The following is a 17525-nucleotide window of genomic DNA, read 5'->3' as shown; positions in this document are numbered from 1 at the left end:
TAGCGCAGCTGATTTATTGCTGTTACTCATTAATTCGTGATTCCATGACACTCTGTTGAGTTTTGCATGTCTGCTACTAGCTGTATTCTGCAGCGCATGCAGTTAAAAGTACCTGACTTTTAAAAAATTATTAACTCAGGCAGATTAGAATAATTTTTGCTCAATTTCTCCATGTAGCTTCATCCACTCTGTGCTGACAGGCCAGATGATGTGGCACACTAACAAGACACAATTCTGTTTAGGTTTTTTTTTTGTTTTGTTTTTTTTTAAGAAAACTATTTGCACAGATAATGCACAAATATGAATACCTTATAAAAAGCAAAATAATAAAAAAAACGTTCTACAGTACAAAAAGTGAAAACATGCAAGGGGGAAAACAAAAGGAAGTACAATGTAGCATACACCAAATATCAGGGGTGGATAAGAGAGATCAGTATCAGATAATGTTCTATTGGGTACAGATCTGTAAAATATTCAAAGCCTTCTGATTTTTAAACAAATGGATGGATTTCTAATAATATCTGATCTCCACCAGAAAAGTTCACAACAGGTTTTCTAAATTAGCTTTTATGAATGTGGAGTTTGGGTCAGTGCACCACTGAATTTTTGTTGTTACACCGGTTCAGGCCAAACAAAACTTGTTTCCAATATAAATTGAAATTGATTGATAATTTACAACAGATGAAAATAACAGAAATGATGTGAGGACAGAGAAAAATAAGTAACTGTTTCGGTGTGTTCACAAAAAATCCACAACACGTCGTCAGACAACTTTTACTATAGTCTGAAAGATACTTCTTTTACTTCGTTAGATGATAAAATGATGAGAAATGGCTCCAAAAACTTTTGCATGTTCAAGCAAGTAGTTTGTTCAAGTTTCGCGGATCTGACGTCATTTTCTACACTCATTCTGATTGGCTGAAACGACTGATCTGCGTCGTTTCCAGGACAACAACATGCCAAACAAGCGCGCGAGAGGAGGAAGAACCTCTTGGGGTTAACTACGGCGTCACGTAATCAACTTCAAATCTGTTCATCGAGTGAGTTTAACGTGCAGGACAGCTGCGCAGGGACAGAGTGAAGGAGGCGGGAGCCGACAAACAGCGCAGACATGGTAAATCCTCCTCGTGCTCTGTCCGTTAGCTGGCTGCTAGCGGCTTCTGCTTCACGGTCTGTTCTCGCTTCTCGGACAGAGCGGCCACTGGATGCGGACCCACCAGCAGAGGCTGATCCAGCGCCAGAACCAGGAGCAGCACAGGGAACAGGAGACCAGGCGTCTGGACAAGGAGAGACAGATCCAGGCCGGACAGAAGGACGAGGAGCGCTTCGAGAGGAAGAGGCTCCTCCGACAGATGCAGGAGGAGCTCCAGCAGAGGGAGCGCGAGAGCGCTCAGCTCCAGGTCTCGTGCTATTCACACAGTTCGTCTCATCAGCTGTCATGATCTGCTCACAGGTGGAATGCAAAAAAGACCTGTCGGGCCTCCTCTGTTCCCCCATCGATTCACAAAGACTATATAGGTTCTCTGTTTTCTCATCACAGTTCTGGTTAACACTTTAGAGCCTGATGAATTCATTGATGCAGACATCATCCTGCCTGATGAGGTACAGCAGTTTAGTGTTCTGTTCAACAAAGTTGTAAACATTGATCTCCAGTTATTCAAACTGGCTAAGTAGCTATGAGGACTGTTTATAATCTCTCTTTTTTTTCTTTCTGCAACTTTTTAATCTCAGTTTCTGTACTTGTATTGGAATTTGTGGACATACATACTGACATGCAAATGCTTCTATACATATATCTTTTATTCAGTTTTTCTTAGAGTGTTTGTGAAATTCCTTGAAGTACATTTCTCTTGTTTCAAAGCTGACATGCAGATTAATTGATTTTGATCTGCAAAAATAAGATTTACTGTCCAAACAATGAGGAAGGCTACTGTTAAGTCATTTTTTAGTACTCATATAAACCTACTTTTCATATTGTGGCTGCTTACAACAAAACAAACATGTTAGATGCACCAATCTTACAATATTACTGTTATTTTGAACTGCAATCTGTTATTTGTTGTCTTTAAGTGATAATGTCCCGTCTGTTGTTGCTTTTTTTTGTATCTCTATTTTTGGTATTAATCAGGAAAGTCTGTCTTTTAGTGTCCTTTTATCAGTTGGTGCAAATAATCAAAATTCAACTGAACTTGCAGACAGAGGAGGAGAGATTAAACAGGCAGAGACAGCTGGAACAAGAGGAGAGAATCGCTAAAGAGTTGGCTCGAATCACAAATGAGAAGCAAAGAGAGGAGAAGATGAGGCAGCACATTATAGAAAACAGGTACTCACTCGCCTCAGGAATGACTGAATATTCTATTCTCCATCTTCTTCTCTCAAGTAATTGACAATCTATGCTTTACAGTGTGGAGCTCCGGGAGTTGGATTCCAGACTAAAGAGTGTATATGCCCATAGAGAAGTAGCTGCACAGATCGCAGAGATGGAAGCTATGAGGTTGGAAACCATGGTATGTGCATTGTTGATTCAGTCAATGTTTTATGTTGTGTTGTACTTCAAGTACATAGTATACTTTGTCTAAATACGGATTTAAAATCTTTTTATTCCTCTCAGACATAATGGGGACAGAGGTTGTATCTTTCTTATTCCTACAGACTGAACTATTAATGTGCAGAATTGAAAACAGTATTTTCTTGGTTGCATCTTTTGTGACATTAGCGTGAGGAGGCCGAATTTACCCGCCAGATGAGGAGTGAATGGGAGCGGGCAGAATGTGAGCAGCAGAAGCTGGAGCAGAAACATCACCAGGAGGTGGTGCAGTACCAGAGAGAGCTGGAGCAGCAGATGATGGAGAGGGAGCGAAAAAGACAAGAGGCGTACGAGGAGTACCTCACCGAGAAGCTCATGGTGGACGAGATCGTCAGGAAAGTTTATGAGGAGGATCGGAAGTGAGTCAGCATGAAAACTCAGTTCATCCAATGGCATTGTCTGACTGAAGTCAGAACTTGTTATATATCTGTGTGTGAGTCTGAAACACAGAATCCTCTCACACCTGGATTCTGTGTTGACATGGTGCAGTATAACGGGTTCAGAGAGAACTCCTGTTTTCCCGTCAGAGAGAGAGAGCTGAAGCTGGAGAAAGTCAGAGCCACACAGCAGAGCATTGAGGAATTCCAAAGGCAGAAGGCCGAGGCGAGACGCATGGAGCAAGAGAAGCTGGAGGCCGAGAACAAACGCATCATGGAGTTCGCAAAGCAGAAACAGCTGATAAAGGAGCAGGAAGTGACAAAGACGAAAGAGAAGGATGATGTGAAGGAACAGCTCTATAAAAAGGTTGTTTTTTTTTTTTTTTTTTTTTTTCATAAAGCCAATCCAAAAAGTATTTATACTCCTTGAGCTTGGACATGTATTGTTCTATCACATTAAATTGTAATACGATACATTTACATTTGTAGCTGTAATGTGATCAAATGTGGAAAAGCTGAAGCAATATGAATCCTTTTACAAACCACTGTGCCTATGGTTGGAACGAGTGACAAAATAAACATCTCTGTGTTGCAGGTGGCCGAGCAGATTGAAAAAGACAGGCAGCAGCGGGAGGAGATGGAGCGGATCCGTGAGGAGCTCTATCTGGAAGAACAAGAAGAGGCCAACAGACAGCGCGATATCGTAGGAGTCATCACTGTCTTACTTCTTCAAAATGACATTTTACAGCTGTAACGTCAAGAGAGAAGACTGTTGATACCACTGCAAATGCATCACAACTTATATTTTATCCATTCCCTGCTTACGTTTGAATTTTATTTACTGTCAGAATTACCTGATAATCATCGTCCAGTGAGTTTGGATCCAAATTTGCAAACTTTCACTCTTTATAAAGACAACGTTCCCTGCTGTCATTCACAAAACCTCTAAGCCTGGACCTTTGGACAGTATTTCCACCTGAATGATTTTAAAAGTTAGAAATGTTTCGCCCTACAGGAGGAGATGGAGAATAAAGCCAGACAGAGGCTGATGATGCAGAAAACCATCCAGGAGCAGCTGGCTTTCAAAGAGATGCGCAGGCAGGCGGAGAGGGAGGAGGAGGAGGCCTTCAGGAAAACGATGATGGCTAAGTTTGCGGAGGACGACCGCATCGAGCAGATGAACGACCGCAAGCGACGCCTGAAGCAGCTCGAACACAAGCTGGCTGTGGAGAAACTGCTGGAGGACAGACGGCGCCAGCGTGAGCTGGACATGGTACGAACCACACCGTGTGTGTATATTAATCTGCAGATGAATATTTACACTTAGCAAGTAAAAAAAAAAACAAAACAATGTGAGCAACTTAGACCATTACCTAAATTATTTATGAACATTTTTATTTATAAAGTGCTTTCACACAACCATGGCTGAAAAAAAGTGCTGGATATAAAAAAAGATTAAACTATAACACACGACTAAAACAGGAATAAAAAGACTGAAACAGAACCCCCCCCCCCAAAAAAAAAAAACAAAACATAACACAATAATTTCACCACAGACTGAATGTTTATTCAAAATTCTCTCTAAAACACTTTTTTTTTTTAATCTCTAAAAATGTATTTTGCTTTTTCTCTTGAAGGAGTTGGAAGCTAAAGAAAGAGCGATTGAGCAGGAGAGGGAGGCGCTGCGCAGACAGATAATCGAAGAGGAGAAGCAGCGACGTCTACAACTCCTCGACCACTTTCAAAAGGTTTGAGGGATTTTGTGGGTCAGAAATCGTTCTGCACGTCACAAATCAGATGTAGACATAACAAAGGTGTCATTGATTTGTCTGTTCTCAGGATGTGCTCCAGAGAAGAGAACAGGAAGATGATGATGAAGATCTAAGTGAAAACTTTAACAGTTTAAACCTCTGATATCTTCAGTGAAGATGGCTGGAGCAGCTGAGACTACACGGTTCTCCTTCAGTTTCACCACCAGAGGGCACTTTAAGGTCACTGTGAATGTGTTGCAGTTTAGGGACTCTACAATGTGGTTTCAAGTTGTTTTTTCTTTTTAATTTGAACTGTGATTCAGAAAGTGTGAAGACTGTTTTCTTTCATAAGAGAAAATCATAAAATGTTGAATATGTGTGTGTTTATGACTTTCCCCAGTCCAAAGCTCTCAGGAACTCTTCTTCTGTGAAGGACAGCAGCTTCGCAGCTTCCAAATGCATCTGCACACACAGAGACTCTGTTCGGGTTTCCAGTTCCAGTCAGATTAATCGGGTCGCTGTGGAGACGCTTACCTTCTGTCTTTTGAGAATGTCGATCAGCTTGAGCTGTTTCTTGAATCCCACGATGAGTTCTCCTTTCTGTTTTTTCAGCATTTTGTTTTCGGCCTCCAGGTTTTCTCTACCCTGATGTTCCTCGCTGATCTTTTCCTTTGAAACAATTTGAAAGAGTCGTGTAAAAGATGATCCGAGTCTTCCCTCGTTTGCTCAATGTTTCAGATCAGATCTGGTTAAACTATCGCTGTCAACAATTGTGTCTTTTTCCATTTTTTGCACAAATATGTTTTAGCTTCCTATGAGACTAAAATTCACCTGCTGCACATAAAATGTTATTAAATATTTTTGATCTTACAGGAGACTGAAACAGGTGAATTTGTTCAGAAAGCACTCAGAATTTTGCTGTTATGCCCCCTCATGTGGAGGAATTCAATGGTGTATTTAAATAAAGACTGAATATTTTTTTCTTTTCCCCAAAAGTGCAAACCATGTTTCTTTTGCTTTGAACATTTTCTAGAAATCCTCAGGAACTGAAGTGTCTTACTGCACCTTCGTAACATTTTCTCAGCGTGAAAGAGAGATTACAATCGATCACGGATTAACAACCAAACTATCAAATAATATTTACTCTTGATGCAGGACTCTGTGATTAAGTCAAGCACTTTGTACTGATGAAATATTTCACCTGAACGACTCAAGAAAAAAACATTTTGGTATGTTGGTTCAGTTGAGAGGAAGAGTTTAATAAATATCAAAGATCAAAAACTGAGAAACACCGATAACCAATCAGGCTTGAGTATCTTACAAATAACATAAAGCCAATAATAAAACAAATGTAAATAAACCTTCAGCCGAACATTAAGCCATTGGTCACTGTGTGTGTTTTTTTACCTTGTTGGTCAGTCTGATCTTGTGGAGTTGAGCCTTCAGCCTCTCCACCTCCTCCAGAGCTCTGTTCAGGCGGACCTCCACGGTGCTGTGGACAGCTGCTGCTTGTCTGTGGCTTCGATTCAGGTTTTCTATTTCCTGCACAGAGCACAGCCAATAATCCGATGAGATTCTGTCAGTCTTTACACATCAGATATGAGACATGCTCTCAGTCTGTGCTTCAGCTGTTACGGACTTTGCGCAGCCCCGACACTTCCAGCTGGAGACCGTCGCTCTTCCTGGCAGACTCCTCAGCTGAAGCTCTGTGCTTCTCTATCTGCGTTTGCTGGATGTTTGAGGACTTCAGCAGGCGGGCTCGATCCTCCTCCAGCTCCTTCACTTTTGCACACAGCTTCATGTTTTCATCTTCCTACAACATCAGAAAGGACATACAGGTTAAAGTAATTAATGATACCTTTAGTTTTAAGCTCTGGTGTATCAGTGAAGAACAGAAACATGATGATCATTTTCATTTTACTCCAACAGTACACGTGTCTTTATGCTGATCTGGTCACATCAAACTCAGCCTTAGAAAGAAGAATACAGAGCCTTAAAGAAAGAGTATTTCTCTCTTTAATAATTCTTCATGTAATGTAACAATACCTTCTTGTAATATTCACAGGACAGGTGATCCACTTCTTCCTGCATTATCCTTAATTTTGCCTTTAAAACTCGGATTTGAGCATCTGCAATGCCTTAACAGAGAATAAGAAAAACGAGAAACAAAAAAAAACACAAGTAAGAGATTATCATTCATAAGACCTACTTGTTTTTAAAGCTATATCAGCCTCACCTGGTCCTACAGCGTCTCCAGCATCACACAATTCATCCACAATATTTTCAGGTGCGACAGCTTCGCCCATCTTTTCCTCCATGCTCTGAATTGCTTTCGCCAAGAAAGAATCCTGAGCCGGCTCATTGAGGTGAGACTCCTTAGAGGCTCTGAAAACAAGCAAAAAACAGGATGAAAACCTTCAGCAGCCTCCAAAGAATCCTAACTGCTAATTATTTCATTCATTCCTGCTGCCATTCGATTTTATAATGAGCACTGCTAATGTAACATTAATGTGCTGGGGTTTATACACGGGATTCTTTTTTTTTTTTTTATCTGTTGTTTTTAATGCTATTTATTATTATTCTCCTGTTTTATGTGTTGCTACTGCATGACCCTGAATTTCCCCAAGTGGGGATTAATAAAGTATCTATCAATCAATCAATCTATCGATCAATTTCACTCAGTCCTTGACTCACAAACACACATGAAACTTACGTTGTTTCATTGTGAAGCTCTTTTCTTTGTTGTTTATTTTGCAGTGAGGCTGGGGTCCTTTTCTTAGTGACCACCTGAGAGATGAAAACACAGTATTATATAATACAGTTTTAAACTGCTGTCAGTTCCACAGAATATCTTTGTGGTTGTGAGATGCAGACAGTGAATACCTTCAGGCCAGCTGGCTCCAGTTGAGGTTTTGAAAACCTTGTGGTGAAAAGAAAAAAAAAAAAACATAAAACAGCAAGGTAAGTGAAGATTTTCACTTAAAATTTCTTTATCTAAATATTTTTTTGTGTTCACTTAATTAACAATACCTTTCTGAATGTACCTAGTAGCACAGAAGCTAGATTATTCTACAACAAAGACTATTGCAACGCCTTGATGAGGCACTGTATGAAGCACTAGAAGCAGTGAGGTGAGTTATAGATTCAGAGATTTTCTTTTTCCACCTTAAACTGTTGTCGTCCTCGTTGTCAGTGAGAAGGAAGTTGGAATTGGGCTTTGACAGAGCTTCATTCTGTTCTCTCTAAAAGCCATCGAAAACACAGAAGTGCTTTTGAGTTATCAGTTTTGAAAGTGACATCCTGTCTGATAAACTCACTTGAACACAATTATCAATAACTCAATGCAAGCATGCAAACAATGTACTTACCATCAGCTGCTCTGTCTGTCTCACTAGATCTGCTGTTTTGGCTTCTATCTCTGCATTCAGGAGTCTAATAAAAAAAATAATAAAAAAAAATAAAATTAACTTCAGGAGATGTATTGCTTTTGTATTGCTGAAGATGAAAAATGAGGACAACTTCCAATATTCACTGCCCACAAGAGTCAAATATATCGTAAAAGCAGTTCTAAAGTTCTGGTGTATTAGAACGCTGTTATGTGGCACAAATATAAAGAAAGACATTCATGCATTGTGAATTATGACATTATGACATATATCATAAAACATAAATGTACACTGTGTCTCTCCAGGTTTGAATGAATGATCCAATAACACATTTACTGAAACAGAATTTTCATGGAAAATTAGTCGAAACTGTTAACTTGGTGCACAGACAAGGGAAATAGATATAATTTTATTAAAATAAACCAATAACAGTCTTACTTATATTGTTCTTCCTTGGCCAGAAGATCATCTGTGAGTGTCTTTGCTGGACAAGAGGCAGATTTAGCCCTCTGTCTGAATTCAACCTTCTTGGACTTCTCAGCCTTGCTGGTAGACACTGGACGTTTCTTCTAAACATGAGGAGGAGAGGCGGTTTTTCAATACTTGGTTCTCAAGTGGGTATTTTCTCATTAACTGACAACTCAGTGCCACTTTCTGAGTTTAACTTTTACTGCAAATAAAATCTTCAACTACTCACGGTTTATTTCTGAAGCACCACTCAGACACAAGGCAACTCAGTGTTTTGCAAGAAATTAAAGGAATACAATAAAACTAAGCGATAAGATATCTTAATCTGATAATCAAACTAAAAAAAGCATATTTCATCTCACTGTAATTCGAGGGCACTAACCAATACACTAAAAGCTTTTTTTTTACGATAAAGGCAATAAAATAAGTAAACCTCCAGGTTAGTGAAACCCTGAGCAACGAACAGAGTTTTCAGAGAAGTGAGTGTGTCAGCAGTTCTCAGGGGTTCAGGAAGTTTGCTCCAAAGGTGTATTTATTTACACTTATTTTGTCAATTTTGTCACAGTCAGTTTGCTTCTGACTCTTGGAACACTGAGCAGACCTCAGGGGTCTGGATGTTTCATGTTCTGACAATTATTTAGCCACAAGACCATGTGAGTTTTTAGAGACAAGACTTTGAAGTCGATCATTTGAAACACAATCATCCAGCGCAGTAATTCGATGTGATAACTGGAAACTGTGAGTCTTCCCTGCTTGACTGCACGACCGGACTGTAGGACGCACAGTTAGCAAGTTCGATTTGTTAATAAAGTAGATCAGCTTCATGAATTTGAAACATTGATTAGCGGCTCTAGTCCTCTCGACGAGTGTTAAAGTCGTTTGTTCAGCCTCTCAACGTGAAATAAAACATTATACACACCTGAAAAACGACGGACTTCTTCTCCAAACTTCTGTCAGCCATTGTTGAGTGAGGAAACGCGATGGGGGTTGCCTAGCAACAGACTCACGTGCCTTTGTGAGGGTACGGAAACGCAGTGAGGACATTCTAAAACTGGCTTTTCGAATATGTAAGAAGACAGTAAAGAATGCTTTACCTTTATGGCTCTTTTTTTCTTCTTAAAATAGCAACATTTTTCTACAAACTGAAACGCATTTGTTTCGAAACTCATCTTTTTGTGTGACTGTTGACTTCTTTTGTTTTCTGTCAGGGCCAAGCAGCAGAAGCTCACCAAACACATACCTGTCGCGCTTCTAAACCAGGTTTTTCTTATTAACCAGGGAGGCAGGCAAGTTGAGGCAACTATACTTCCAGCACCAAAGCTCCTGAAGTTTTTGAATTATTTTTTTTTTTTTTTACTTGGAAGGAAAAGCCCACTCAAGCACAGGGAAATCATGCAAACTCCACGCACTGAAACAGCATGAACTAAACTTCATGCTGCAGTGTTTTAACTAATACATTACTGTGCTCCCTGAAAATGATACCACACCACTGTGCAGCCAATTTCATTCAATTTACAAAGCGCCAGTTGTAATATAGTCATGTCACATTGTGAAATCCAATCAAACCCTCTGTGCTATCTATGCAAAGCAGCGATATGTGAAATCAACCTGCACTAATGGCTGTGAGCACAGCCGAGGGGAATCTATGACTGAACACTGTTATTGTCAGTTTTAAGGTGGACAGGTCGTTGGACTGGTCACATCAACAGAAGAACTGCAAAGTATGCAAAACACACTTGATATTTGCTTTTATATTTGTTTATTTTCAATATATTTATAATCAGTTTATTGAGCTATGCATTTCAACAGCTCCATTTCATTTCACCCTTTAAATTGTCATATAAATATGTTGCATGTATGCTATTGTTGTAATGCACTTATAGGTGTTACAATGATATAACAACAACAAAAAAAATTATATTTCAGAAATGAAGTGTTGATGTATTAATTATTCTTATGGAGACAATACATATATAACAGTACTTTCATTCAGAGATCAGAACATTTTTTACCATAATAGAACTCTAGACATGTTACAAATGGTGGCCTTGGTATTTATTTTTAAATACAAGCGAAAGAAGAGAATGTGCTTATTTTCAGCAATGTTCACATGTAAACACTTTAACACATGTGCACTTGAAGCATACGATCGTGTTCTTAAAGAGTGATTGAAGCAGTCGGCAGTTGACAGATTAGCAAAGATTCAGACAGTTTAGAAGAAGTAAGACTCATCAATATCAACAAAGTGCTTCACTTTATAAAAGCATAAGTATAAAATTGTGTTGTCAGAGACAAGAACCAACCCACAACTTCTTCCTTTATCACCGACCTGTAAACATGGCAGGTAGTGTAAACACGTGTTTCACCATTCAGAAAATGTTAAAACCCCTGCTTTAAGTACAGTTACTTTCTTACAAAGGCATCACGAGCGATTACTCATTTTGAAAACATTAATCTGTACACAATTTTGACAACCAACAAAACAACTTTTAAAGTTGCACTCTTTAAAATAGAGCACTGTACTGCAATTAGACACTCTTGCTAAGTAGAAGAACACAAGCTGTTATCATTCAATGACAAAAGGAAACAAATATATTTACCATACGGTACTGAAACTGTGTAAAGTCAGTTTGTCTGTTTTGTTTTTATACAAACCTAATGGTTAGGAGATATAATGTGAAGACACAAGGCTTAATCTTCTGGTATGTGATCAGTGTTGAACTTGACTGAACAGCGAAGGTTGCTTTTTAGCCTTTTTGCCAACCGTTTGTGACTTTCACAGTCCTGACAAGAAATGCACTTAGCATTGTACATTTAACATTATCCTTACATGTTCAATATATTTATAAGCTATTTGATTACCTCAAAAATCAAGTAGTTTTCAGTGATCTGATGTCAGTATGTACATTTACACAGCGGGTTTCAACACAGTCTGCACACAGTTTCTTTGGATCGGTGGACCACATGGAGACGAACAGTATGACGAGTTCATCTTTTTCTGGTCCTGGTATTGGTACATCACTACCATAATAATTATGAGTTTAACTACAGTCACTCAAATTGTATTTAACCTGCACATTTGCTGCTGCTGAAGTCCACATTTGGGATCTACTGTTTTCTGATGCAGTGGAATGGAAAAAAAAAAAAAAAAAAAAAAGAAGGTGAAAATTAAATAGAATAAAGTTGTTAGATTTTTTTCTCCCCTCCAGGTGGTTCACTGACATATTTCAAAGCGGGCTGAACACTCATATTTGATATAAATTGCAGTAGAGACACATCATAAGTCACTTTTTTTTTCTTCATTCTCATGTTGGGCTTAATGGAACAACTTTGTCACAGTGTTTGATTATTGCAACCCGTGGCCCTGCTGTAATGCCAAGCTGTACAGTATCTTTTGAAAACTATTTACCATTGTAAAGAGTTCATTCTGCTTTGCAGCATCATAAACTGCAATTTAAACAGTCATTTATCTTGACTGCTAACGGACCAAACAAATCAGTCCAAATCACTAAAATTACATCAGAATCAAAATGCTTTATAAACTGAGATTCTGCAACATATCAATCATCCCTGAAAAGAGAACAGAGGTGAAATTTGAGAGAGGTGAAAACAGATGTTTGACATTGTAAGCCAAGCTCTTGAGCATGTCAAGAAGCACCGTCATCTCCACCACAAATAAGACAGGCCCTTCAGGCCCACCTAGCTGGCCTTGAATGTTATATTTTTGGTGCATTTTGTCTGTGGATTAATGTCTCCAACCAGATTTTAATGTCAGAAGAGGGATGAAAAATTTGACTCACATACTATTTCTTAATTTTTCACTGTCAGACCAGGACTTTGGCCAACTAAAGGCAAAATATGGGAAAGAGACGATTAGTAACAGGTAAGGTGGAAAAAAAATACTGCCAACTAGGAATGCTGTTTAAAAGGTGAAAAAGTCGTTTGATCAAAATGGTATTTTCACAGCATTTTAAATATCTAATTTTCTAAGAAAAAAAATCACAATAAAAAAAGCAAATAAGTAGGGGTAAAATAAATAATTCTATTATTAAAACACACTTTTTTAAAGTAAATTTATTATGAGAGTCATGGAGACTATTTATAAAATGATAAAATAAGCTTTAGTACAAAACTGTGGGTGTAACAGATATGACAGTTGTAGACTATGTGAAAAGACTTTATAGATGTCTTATTATCCTAACAAGAGTTGTGCTTTTTTATTTCCACTGGATCTCAACAGCCATCAATAATAATAATATTGTGAAAATGTGAAAACATTCAAAATTCTTCAAAAGAAACACAGCTTGTGTCGTGTCAGATTTGGGAGCACAGGTGGATCAGGCTTTGTGAGAGGGGCTTCATTCTTCCACACTTTGAACCTGATTTATATTAATCTGATATTAACAACACATTTTCAATTAATAAAAGAGAGGTATTAACACTCGTATTTGCAGATTTGATACGTAGATTGGCATTCTATTTGCTTTTATTGTTTGTGTCACAATAAATGTTTTGCCTCATGTGAGTGTCAGAGTGACTAATACAAAGTTACAATCCTTCACAAATCGATTTTAATTCCAGGATGCATTGGAACAAAACATTCCAACAGCAGAACAATAGGAAGAATTGATCTCTATACTGGAAAGACGGTTAGTTTTCAAGCAACAGAACCACACTGAAAAATTCTCCAGGATGGCTGAGGCACTACATATAAAAAGATTTAAATTCAAAGCACATGAAAACAACGACTCTTTAAGGTTTGAAGTTTCGGTCCGATACTGTACAGGTTGCATTCACATTGATTTCTATCATCTTTTTTTTTCAAAGAATCAAGTTCTTTACATATTTAGGCATTTTAGCTGAACGAGTAAAAGTGAATACATCTTGGAGCGACTTATAAAGAATCAAATAAGAAAACCTGATTTGTAAACTTCAGAACATGCGGAGCGATATAGAAATACCTCATTCACTCCAGACTGAAAGTTCTTTCTCAAACGTCTGTCTAAGCAGAGGACCAGAGCGAGGGTGGTGTGACTGTCCTTCACGTGTCACACAGCTGACGAGTTAAGACCCCGAATCTGACGCACAGCTTGTTTTTCCTCATCAACGTCACCATGTCCCGCAGCCCGGCTTCGCTCCGGCGGCAGTCATGTCATCTGGGCTTCCTGCGACCACCCGCACGCTCTAATCCACCCCGTCAAAGCCCTGGGCGTTCTCGATGGCGATGTGAAGTTTCTCCCTCAGTTCCTCGAAAGACTCGTACGGAGGAAGGTCCAGCCGGTTGAAGCTGTAAGGAAAAGTTTCAAGAAAAAAAAACATGGAAAAACAGAAAGGAATTTCCAGAAATCAGGAGTATTAAACAAAACAGGAATCACATGTGATCCTATAAAATAATAGATTATATTCAGGCTACATTTCCATGATCACACTGCGTCTCACCATGTGTGGGCTCTGGGAAGTTTCTCAGGTGTGCCCCACTGCTCGATGGTGAACAGCTGTGGTCCGTTAGACCCTGAATAATAAAAGCGATAAAAAGAGCGAAGACGACATAATTACAACTGAAATTAAAAAAAATTATGAAACTGTGAAAAACTAGAGGCAGAGAAGGACATTTGTTTAGACCAGTCCTGAATAATGAGAATGTAAGTACAGCTGACTCACAAACTGAAAGCAGTAATGCAGACGGACTGTGTTATTTTACCGTAGAGTTCAGCAAAACCGTTCATCGGGACTCTCGATGTTCCCGTCACAAACTGTAAGAGTCGGATTCTCTTCTCTGCGTCCATCACCAGCACCGTCTGCAGCAACACACAGAAAACCAGCAGCTGAATCGCTGAAACAAAGCTACTTCAAAAAAAAAAAAAATTCAAGCAGGGTCAGACAACAACTCCTTTATCGTCTTCTGTTGCTGAAAGCTGTCTTACTTTCCAGAACCACTGGATGACTACGTGGTTGGAGTTGTAGCCGTTCTTGTACTTGGTGTTGGCCCTCCAGTCGTTCACGTCCACATCTCCAAGGCCACACATGAGCAGCTGTCAGGGAAGGGAAAGCAGGAAGACGGATCAGCTATGAAGGAAATCTTAACTGGATCCTATTCTGTGCATCAAATCAACTACAAACTCACCTCCAGCTCATTCTCGTCAAAGATCTTGATCAGATCTTGTGGAATCAACTCAAAAAATCCCTACAACACAAAAGATCAGCCAGATTTTGACACATGCTTGCATGTACGAGTAGTGAGGGTCTGTCATTATCATAGAAAATAAACTTACATCTTTGAAAGCAGTCATCTGCTTCTGGACTCGGTTCACAAACCTCCACTGCATCACCAGACTGTCAAACACAAACAACAGATCAGCATTAAGACATGACGAGAACAAGATAAATCAGTTCTCTTTTCAGTGAGGAGCTCTGTTCTTTACTGGATGTATTCCTTCTTGGTTTCATTAGTGACGACGATCTCTGCTCCGCCCGGCGTCAGTTCGTGCTGGTGAGTCTGAACAGTGAGGGTCAGATATAAGGTGTCAGTTTTACAGAGAGTAACTTAAACATCGAGGAACTAGTGAAACATCAGCATCAAAAAGAAAATGCTGACAAACCTGTCCAAACAGATCCTCGTCGATGGTGAACATCAGATCCAGATCTGTCGGGTCATTCTCCAAAATCCACATCAGTGAGTTGAAATATTCACTGTCCTGAAGGGAAAAGCGGCAGAGCCAATCAAAGATTCAACACTGGTTCCATGTAGACATTTGAATTCCTGAATATTGTGATTACTCACGACAGACTCCATGTCCTGGAGGATGATTGGCTTCTGTAGCATCATCTTGTAAAAAGGCCGAATGAAGAAAGCTTGGAAGAAGACAGAGACGTCAGGATCCGCTCACACCTTCAAAATGTCTGAAACTTTCCATAATGTGTGTTTCACCGGGCGTCTCTCACCATCGAGGAGCTTGCCGTGATACACGGCCATGCCGGCCACGCGGCCGATGAACTTGAAGTAGGACAAGTGGTCCTCGTTACATAAACCTGAGTTGGGGTTAATCTGCAGAGTGTAGTTGTCCCTGAAAGACAAATATTACCACATTTAAAAGAATGTCATAAACTGACACTACTATGGGTTGTTCACATTTTCTCTCAAACAGCGACGAAAAACAACAGGAAGTCCGAGCCAACAGGGAGGGCGACCCCGGTCCCAGAGGCCTCTGGTTACATATGACACGAGTGCGGGAACAGCAAGCCAAAAAGACAGCGGCGTCTGGGACTCACGTGGCAGAGTACTCAAAGAGTCCATAATAAGGGTTGAACATCTCCTTGGACATGAGGAAGAACCACTCCCGGGCTAAGCCGCCGTAATCCAGACCCTTCTCGCCCTCAAACTCCACCCACAGTCGAGCCTTCAGCAGGTCGGGCCTCTTCACCGACAGGATGCGTCGGTACGAGTCCTCGAAGACGGCGTTGCGTCTCAGCTTCATCTCAAAGCGGTTTGGGATGTCGGCCTGCAACGAGAACGCGAAGCGGCGAGTCATCCTTCAGAGGTCAAAGGTGACGATCTGAGAGGAACAGCTGCCGCACGAGGAAACTCACCGGTTTCTTCAGCTTCCTTCTGAAGTATTCATACTTCTGTTTATAGTCTCGGGAATAAGGCACTGCCTGTGGTCAACAGAGAACGGCGTTCAGGGGCGGGAAAAACACTTCTGACCTCGTGCCGTGTCTGTGACAGAGCTACGTTAGTAAGAAATAAACTGAATACTGACTGGTCCAGTTATAGCAGAGTTTTGTAGCCTGGGATCGTCCCACTGGGTGGTTTTGGTGTCTGAGAGAGAAAAGCAGAGAAAGCAGAGCCGTCTATCAATTTGTTGATAAGATGCTCCAACATGCACAGTCAGTTTGAATAAAATCAATGTCATTATTTGAATGAACTCAATAGATATACACACTGTGATCAATGTAGAATATTCTCCCGTCAGAGTGAACTCTCTCCTCCCATCCAGGCTGGAAACAAACAAATCAGACAGACTTAAGACGACAGCAACACAAGCTCTGAAAAGAACTTACACTGTGACACACTGTCTTCCGATTCATTTTTACAGGTTTTCAGCAGTGGATGAAGTTACCGGCAGAGGACCCAGGTCATTGGGGTCGAGAGAGGCAGTCCTCCTCATGTGCACTGGAATCTTCAACCTGGGATCTTCCTGTTCAGAGAACACAAACGTGTGTGTGTGAGTGCCAGAGGAAACGCTTGCATAAGGGCCGGCGGTGATATACACGCTGTGAGTCGTACACTGCAGGGGCCTGAAAACAAACTGTAGGTTCTGTTTGTCCAAACAAACCCTGGAGTCTTTTCTTTTCGACACTTCGGGAGTCTCCTCACACCCTGTTTTCTCAGACTGCAGCCTGTTGTCTCAATCACACGTCATCAGCGTCACCCAACAAGCTTTTTTTCCACCTGTGCAGCAGTCATGGCCTTAAAAACCTCCTTGACAGCTAATCGCTCATTTTAAGGTTTCATTAATGTCCATAAACAGAAGTGTTATTAAAAAACTGTTTTCAGATCAACATCTTGGTTTTTGACAGGAATCTACTTATAGTTTTTTTTTCTAATAATTATTACCCAGGTAGTCGTCTTTGTGTTGTGGTCGATGAAAAAAGGTCGTCCGTTGGGAGCGCTGCGAACCTCCCAGCCAGCGGGCAGAAAGCCGGACTCGGCCGTGGCTTCAGGACTCGGCGTGTGGAGAGGAGAGTCCTCGGGGGACAAAGGCAGCTGTGGTGGAGTGGCGCTCTGAGACGAACCCGCACTGCTTTGTGCTGCCGGTGCCGCCGCCGCCGCTGCTGCTGGCGGCTGGGCTGGAGCTGCTGCCTCTGAGGTTCTCTGTCCAACAATGAGCAATTTAGTTTAAGAAGACATATGGAATTAGGAGCAGGAGTTCATGCAACGGAACAACAGCAGTGATAG

The 17525-nt window shown here is 40.4% G+C and overlaps 3 protein-coding genes across 3 annotated transcripts in view; 1 reads left to right on the top strand and 2 right to left on the bottom strand.

Moving 5' to 3' along the window:
* Window positions 1-974: 974 nt before the first annotated feature.
* Window positions 975-6040, top strand: mns1 (meiosis-specific nuclear structural 1). Its single transcript, XM_030099081.1, has 10 exons — window positions 975-1114; window positions 1194-1400; window positions 2196-2323; window positions 2405-2507; window positions 2717-2946; window positions 3115-3331; window positions 3560-3667; window positions 3980-4237; window positions 4602-4712; window positions 4804-6040. Exons 1-10 carry the CDS (start codon window positions 1112-1114, stop codon window positions 4876-4878), a joined length of 1440 nt encoding a protein of 479 aa, XP_029954941.1. The 5' UTR covers window positions 975-1111; the 3' UTR covers window positions 4879-6040.
* Window positions 4580-9533, bottom strand: tex9 (testis expressed 9). Its single transcript, XM_030099094.1, has 12 exons — window positions 9489-9533; window positions 8540-8670; window positions 8084-8147; window positions 7881-7957; window positions 7599-7635; window positions 7429-7502; window positions 6952-7100; window positions 6762-6853; window positions 6355-6528; window positions 6123-6257; window positions 5250-5384; window positions 4580-5177 (listed from the first exon to the last, which is right to left on the bottom strand). The coding sequence occupies exons 1-12, from the start codon at window positions 9528-9530 to the stop codon at window positions 5100-5102; spliced, it is 1188 nt and encodes a 395-aa protein (XP_029954954.1). The 5' UTR covers window positions 9531-9533; the 3' UTR covers window positions 4580-5099.
* A 778-nt stretch (window positions 9534-10311) lies between these two features.
* Window positions 10312-17525, bottom strand: part of nedd4a (NEDD4 E3 ubiquitin protein ligase a) — a 30204-nt gene continuing 22990 nt past the window's right edge. The window contains exons 14-29 of the mRNA XM_030089234.1: window positions 17184-17441; window positions 16687-16764; window positions 16510-16564; window positions 16327-16385; window positions 16157-16222; window positions 15839-16068; window positions 15512-15633; window positions 15351-15421; window positions 15169-15264; window positions 14992-15065; window positions 14842-14902; window positions 14694-14753; window positions 14494-14601; window positions 14271-14367; window positions 14009-14081; window positions 10312-13856 (exon numbers count right to left, since the gene is read on the bottom strand). Coding sequence (XP_029945094.1) covers window positions 13754-13856; window positions 14009-14081; window positions 14271-14367; window positions 14494-14601; window positions 14694-14753; window positions 14842-14902; window positions 14992-15065; window positions 15169-15264; window positions 15351-15421; window positions 15512-15633; window positions 15839-16068; window positions 16157-16222; window positions 16327-16385; window positions 16510-16564; window positions 16687-16764; window positions 17184-17441 — 1611 coding nt within the window. The 3' untranslated portion in view covers window positions 10312-13753. The remainder of the gene's footprint in view (window positions 13857-14008; window positions 14082-14270; window positions 14368-14493; window positions 14602-14693; window positions 14754-14841; window positions 14903-14991; window positions 15066-15168; window positions 15265-15350; window positions 15422-15511; window positions 15634-15838; window positions 16069-16156; window positions 16223-16326; window positions 16386-16509; window positions 16565-16686; window positions 16765-17183; window positions 17442-17525) is intronic.

This window comes from Salarias fasciatus, chromosome 1 (genome assembly GCF_902148845.1).
Source record: "Salarias fasciatus chromosome 1, fSalaFa1.1, whole genome shotgun sequence".
Lineage (NCBI taxonomy): Eukaryota > Metazoa > Chordata > Actinopteri > Blenniiformes > Blenniidae > Salarias > Salarias fasciatus.
The sequence above is the reverse complement of the archived record's forward strand: the minus strand, read 5'-3'. Positions and strand labels throughout refer to the sequence as shown.

Coding starts and splice junctions, on each gene's coding strand:
- mns1 (XM_030099081.1), top strand. Junction 1,401..2,195: donor GCGAGAGCGCTCAGCTCCAG/GTCTCGTGCTAT, acceptor CTGAACTTGCAG/ACAGAGGAGGAGAGATTAAA. Junction 4,713..4,803: donor TCCTCGACCACTTTCAAAAG/GTTTGAGGGATT, acceptor GTCTGTTCTCAG/GATGTGCTCCAGAGAAGAGA.
- tex9 (XM_030099094.1), bottom strand. CDS start 9,530: ATGGCTGACAGAAGTTTGGAGAAGAAGTCCGTCGTTTTTCAG. Junction 7,101..7,428: donor GAGCTTCACAATGAAACAAC/GTAAGTTTCATG, acceptor GCTTGTTTTCAG/AGCCTCTAAGGAGTCTCACC. Junction 5,178..5,249: donor ACATTCTCAAAAGACAGAAG/GTAAGCGTCTCC, acceptor CTGTGTGTGCAG/ATGCATTTGGAAGCTGCGAA.